Below are 6,066 nucleotides of genomic sequence, written 5' to 3'. Positions count from 1 at the left end.
CAGCAGGAACCCATTGTCCCATTTAATATGTCACACAGCTGCATGTCACAGCAGTGATCACATGGCACTAAGGACAGTGTGGAACAAGAAACAAGCCTCTGTGGAAGATGAAAAGCAGGGCTGAGTTTTGGTCACGGTGCTGACTTAGATACTCAGCATCTGTCCCCTGGAATGTGTGGTTTCCACAGGGGCCTAATCAATATTGCAGTGTCTGAAGCAATGAGGAGAAACATGAAAACCACTTACGATACAATATTCAACCAAACTAGAAATAGACACAGTAAAAGCTAGATTGCTACAAGGTAGGATTGGGGAAATCTTAGTGGAAGGCTGGAAAAGAACAACAATTGTTCTTGTACTAACCTGATTTTTGGCAGACTTAACGTAGTGGTGCTTGTCACAGATTAAACACTCTAGTAACAATGATCTCTTATTTAGGTCAAATTAGTGCAACATAAGATATTCCATTTCAGATTTCATTCTAGTAAATTAGACTACTTATTTCACATTTGATATAGTTAGCAAATATTCCAGTTGATCTTGTATAGCTTCACTTTGATAGAAAGACATTATGCAACTTGTTTACCACAGGAGGAGATGTGTACTGCAGCTGTCCTGTGGGTTTCATCAGGCAGTGACACCACTTGACTGTCAGGCAGTTGGAAGAGCAAGGCCGTCAGGCTGTATGTCGAAAGCTCTCAGAGCAAAATGTTTTTTCTGATCGTAGCTCACTGAAGTGAGATTTTTGTATGGCAAATCTCGTTTCCTGTTTGTGGTTTCTTCTCATAATGTTTATATTTATTTTCTCCTCATATTGGAAAATAAGGGAAATTGAGGAACCTGCACTGGTTAATGCTTCATGTATTGAGACGTAACCTTAAAATGTAGTGTTACTGCACTGTGATAAATATGATGCAGAGAGGACCTTGAGGTCCATGTGGTGGTTGGGGAAAAAACGTTCAGTGTCCTTTTGTTGTTCCGCACACTTAATTCTTACATGATGAAGGATCTGAAAATCCTAACAAAATTTAACTTTGTTGTCAAGTCAGAGCCTCCTATAGTTTTTTGTGAGAATGGAGAAGGGTAGTCAACTTCATGTTTCTGAAATACTATTTCTAATTGCATATATGTTCTTAAACCTCTAACAGATAACTGCATTTGGGTGAACTATGTACAGTTAATTCTTCTTTCTTCCCCCCTCTCATAGATTACCAAAGTGGCCTTGGAATACCACAACTGTAATAAAAGCCCAGCAGCTGAGCCAGATCCTCAAGACTTGGGAGACACTGATTCACCAGCTTCTGATTCCTCTGTACTAGATGCACATGGGAAACTCTCAGAAACGTTTTCGATAACCAAGTACCCATGCTGTAACACAGTGGTGCTTCCACAGTGGCATTCAATATCTAGAACTCACAATGTCTGTGAGCTTTGCATTAACCAGACGCTTGGTGTCAAACCAAATAAAGTCCATGTGCCACACTGTAACTTTTTAGAGATAGAAGCAGCTTTGGACTCTTTCTACCTCCAGGAACATACCTTTTTTCAAGTTTTATCAAATACCATAGAATGCAGCAATTTCTTAAGTTTCTATAGTCCCTTTAGCTATTACACTGCATGTTGCAGGACGGTAAACAGGCATTTTTTAAGTTTAATTAGTTCTGAGAAGACCATCTTTCAGACCCCCAAAGTAGCATTTTCTTCCCATGGGAAGAAAGATAACACCCAGCATTCTATTCCTCATATTGAGGATAGGAATTGTTTTATTCCTGACCTTCAGATTAGTGGCACTAATATTACTGGTCTGAGCTGCAGGACCAACAAAACCTTGAATCTCTATCTGCTGGATTCAAATCTTTTTTGGATATACGCAGAGAGACTAGGAGCATCACGGTCTACTCATCTTAAGGAATTTGCTGCCATTGTTGACCTGAAAGAAGAAGTGCACTACATCCTGGATCAAAATCAGTCACTTGTTGGATCTACCCTGGGTATGGTATCCACTATCCAAATGTGTGAACTACGAAAATTAAGCTTGCAAGTAGGCTGTGAATGGCGAAAGTGACTGCTTTTAAAGTGATACTATAGTCAGCCTTGTGAATCATAATTCATTCTATTCTAATTTATTTAGTTGTTAACCAAGCAGTAGAATTGTATTCTAGATGACATAAGAACTAAGATTCACACAGCAAAAGTAATTTGGTTTAAAAGAATTGAACCTCAGGATGCGTGGTTCTTGACTGCCTGATGCGTTGAAGGACTTGGTAAAATCTCAGCTGATTCACTTGTGGGGAAAACAAATTACTGTGAGTCCAACACACTCGGTATTACAGAAGAAATTCTGTATTAATGGTGATGGTGGGGTTTGCTCAGCTTTTCTGTGTATTAAAATATGCCAGATTTTCATGAGGTACTGCCCACGTATCAGCAGAGACTAGCGCTTTCTCTCGTACCCTGAAACCTACTTACAAATTACAGAAAATCCGTTCTGAAACTTGTGTGTTTTCAAGGTACAGCTCTGATGTGGTTTTGGCCAAATCTGTCAGTACTCCTATTTCCTGGAGGGGAGAACTAAAAAAACCCCAAAACACAACCAAACCCATGATCACAGTTCTGATTACTTTCAAGTTACTGAATAAGACCCAACATATGCCTGTCCACCTGCATTTACCTATCGTGATGATGTGCAAACCTGAGTCCACCTTCAGAAAGTGCAGGGTGGTTTAATCTTAGCGGTGTAAGTAAACGTGGAGGTAAATTCAGGTGAATATAGTACTAAAATAAATTGTTCAAGAAGTTATTTCAATATAATTCTTATTAATTACATTACACTTCCATTTTGCCATAAATCTGTAAGTACAAAAGTATGCATAACACGAGAAAAAATGGCCATGTTCACATTAAGGATCCCACCCAGCCCTGTATCCTCTCCATCTCAACCCCCCACTCTGGAAAAATAAACAAAAACCCCAGTAGGATGCTTAGGAAACCTGAAGATTAGAGTGAGGAGATACAAACTTCCTTCCCCTTTCTGCTCCCAGTACTTTTGTCTCAAACTTTTTTCAGGTCACCAGATTTCCTGGGCATGGTGAGGGTTTCCCTGCTGAGTAACACTGGGTATATTTCTGTTCCAAGTCACTTGAATGTCCAGAAGGTTTTTGCTTCTGTGTATTTTGTCAAGGAGTCACTGTGGTGAATGTTGGGGTTTTGTGGGTTTTTTAAAATTTTATTTTACTTCCTTAAGCCTCCCAACTTTTGATATTTTAAAATAATGAAACAGACTTGTATTTAACACTTTTAACATATTTTGGTTTTTGCAAATAGTTCCGAAAAATTCAGGAGTATGTCATTTAATTAGCCCTTCCTTTTTAGTTACTATTTACTCATGTGGAGATACTCCAAATCTGGAGGTCTAGAAAGAAAAAAACCTGGTTTGGTCTGGTGTGAGAATTTACTGAAATGCTGAGTAGTAAATAGAAAATTACATGTACAGCAGTTTGTATTTCAGGTCAACTTGATGATCTGGTATCTTTTATGTAGGCACAAAAGTGACAGTTTTACTTGGAGCTAGTTTTTGTACTGGAAATACCAGCACAACGTGTTTCTGTTTCTTCAAATAATTATTTTCAGTGTGTCTGTTATTATATCTTTTGTCTTGATTGCTGAATACTCTTACTTTATAATGCGTTGAATAATATTTCTATCTAAATGGAAAAGAAGGATAGAGTTGGTACCTTGCAGCAGTTTAGGGAACATGGTCCAGGCTCAGAGCAGTGTAGCTGAAGGTAGCTCAGGGCTTTGGAGCCTGTTTTAAAGTTCTACCACTGGCTGCTGCTTGTTAAATACCTTAAAACCAAGGAGACAGTTGAATGAGGAGGAAGGTGGTCACTGGTAAACAAAAAGCAGATGGTCATGTTCGCGTGGGAATAGCACAGTCTTTAAAGCTCTAAAGCAAAAGGGTTACAGGGAAAGGAATTAAAAATGAAAGAATAAATGTGGGATTAAGTGGAGACTTTAAGATAAGGGCCAAATACTTGAATGTGATGTAGAAAGTGAAAAATAGTGAGAGGATAGTATTTTAAGACTGAGCAGGTATGTGGCTAGGTTAGGAAGGAAGAGAATGGTTATAGTGCATCGAACAGGAGTAGAAGCAGGATTGGAGAGTAGCGTGGCAGGTAAAAAGTCTGTAATGAGCAAACCAGAAAACCAGTGAAATTTTATCTTGTGTTCACATCAGTGGTGGTTGCTCAGGAGTTGATACACAACTGTCAAGAATTATTGACAGAAATAAGGTTTGAATTTGTATTTTCTTGGTAAGTTCTGGTGAATTCCAAAGTAAAAACTGCCCAAATCACACAATTATGAGACCGACATAATTTCGTTATGTATCAATTTCATTTCAGAGAACTTCATAAAAAATTTCAGCGTTCTCTACAGTCCCTTGAAAAGGCACCTTGTTGATGACTCCTCAGTCCATGTTGGTGAGCAGCGTGTAATCACTGAAGTGACCACGACTACCTTTCACGACACTGTGTTTTTGAGTGAAAAGGTACACCTCATTGCTGAAAAGGTCTTGCAAATCACCGGTTAGACTTCTGAGGAAGGGCTCTCCTTATTTTCTTACACTGATTGCTTTGCCTACTTGTAACAAAAGTTGTGACTTTGTAACCATTCAAACGTATTTTTTTTTAAAAGCAGTTTGGAATAGTGTGATCTTAAGTGAATCTGGGTAAGAACTTCTAGGGTTAAAATAATAAAAAGTTATAGCAACTAGTTCCCTGACAGGTTTCTGCCATGGTTCAAGGTTTGTTGGGTTTTTCAGGATTGGTTTTTGGTTTTTCTCCTGGGGGAGGGGGGTGTGGGTGTTTCCTGTGTGTTTGAAATATATATATATTTTTTTTTTTTAAAGTGGCCTTTTTCTTCCACTGTAGCAGGAGCACATGCTAAATGTATGGGGCTTGAGTAACATTGATTTCTGTGTTTCATACCTCAAAGGAAATAAATACACTACAACTTTTCATCCAGAACAGTAGCTAAATTACTCTGATTTCTTAAAGATGTGATAGTAAGGATTAATATCGATTATCTTTGAGGTCTGCAGTGACCATATGCATCTGCAGTAACTGGTTTCCAGCAGCCTAGGTAAAGGCAAAAAGCAGAAGTCTAGACATGATTTTTTCCCAACCCCCCAGCCCCAGTATGACATACCAAGTCACTGTTAGAAACATGAGAATTTGAGATTGCAAGAGTCTTGGGAAGCGTAGTAGAGTTTGGTGCATTTTCACTTAAAGGCAATGATCCTAAACTTGTGGGTTAACTCAGTAGACAGAGAACATCAGTAACGAGCTTATATTAACATTAGGATATAGTTTCCTTTCATGTTTTAAGGTTCCACGTTTTAGATGTTGTGAAGGCTTGTCCTCCTTCACTGCAGATTAACTGCAACAGATTAACTACAACAGATTAACTATGAATTAACTGCAACAGAACTCTTCCCTGTTCCGTTTTACAGAATGTCTTGCTGCTCTATTACGCACAGTGGTGCGGGTTCTGCGCTTCTCTCAATCACATCTTCATTCAACTTGCTCGGCTTTTGCCTCCAGATAATTTCACTGTGGCAAGGTAAAAAAAACTGATTTAATCTCTTTAGAATAATGAAAGTTCAGTGAGGTCATAAGCCTAGAAAATAATTACTTTTTTTCCTCTCTACAGTCTTGCAGTAGTAGATGTGAATGACGGCTGCTTCATTTTTCTTTGAATGCATTGTTTTGGTTTTCTTTGTGTAAATTTGGTGGGTTTCAGCCTCACTGCAGTAATATGCAGTTTAATTAAAGTGGATTTTTTCAACAGTGCAATTAACTTTGAAGCTTGCTAATTTCAGGAAGTGAATCAGTAAAACAGCAGCAGAAAATAATTTCTACCTCTGTGTCTGAGAGGTAGCAAATGGTTATATCCTGTGGTACTAAATCTGAGAAACTGTTTGAGATTGGCAAAATACATTTTGTTGTGGGTTAACCCGGTGGGCAGGTAAGCACCACACAGCTGCTCCTGCACTTCTCCCTCCAT

The 6,066-nt window shown here is 38.6% G+C and overlaps 1 protein-coding gene across 1 annotated transcript in view; it reads left to right on the top strand.

Annotated features, from left to right (window-relative positions):
• Positions 1 to 5,681, top strand: part of TXNDC11 (thioredoxin domain containing 11) — a gene marked incomplete at its 5' end in the record, with an annotated part of 17,868 nt that extends 12,187 nt beyond the window's left edge. Inside the window, 3 exons of the mRNA XM_010160315.1 lie at positions 1,208 to 1,991; positions 4,404 to 4,549; positions 5,513 to 5,681. Coding sequence (XP_010158617.1) covers positions 1,208 to 1,991; positions 4,404 to 4,549; positions 5,513 to 5,626 — 1,044 coding nt within the window. The remainder of the gene's footprint in view (positions 1 to 1,207; positions 1,992 to 4,403; positions 4,550 to 5,512) is intronic.
• Between the last annotated feature and the right edge of the window lie 385 nt (positions 5,682 to 6,066).

Source organism: Eurypyga helias, unplaced genomic scaffold (genome assembly GCF_000690775.1).
Source record: "Eurypyga helias isolate BGI_N326 unplaced genomic scaffold, ASM69077v1 scaffold21191, whole genome shotgun sequence".
Lineage (NCBI taxonomy): Eukaryota > Metazoa > Chordata > Aves > Eurypygiformes > Eurypygidae > Eurypyga > Eurypyga helias.
This window is presented reverse-complemented; position numbering and strand designations above follow the sequence as displayed.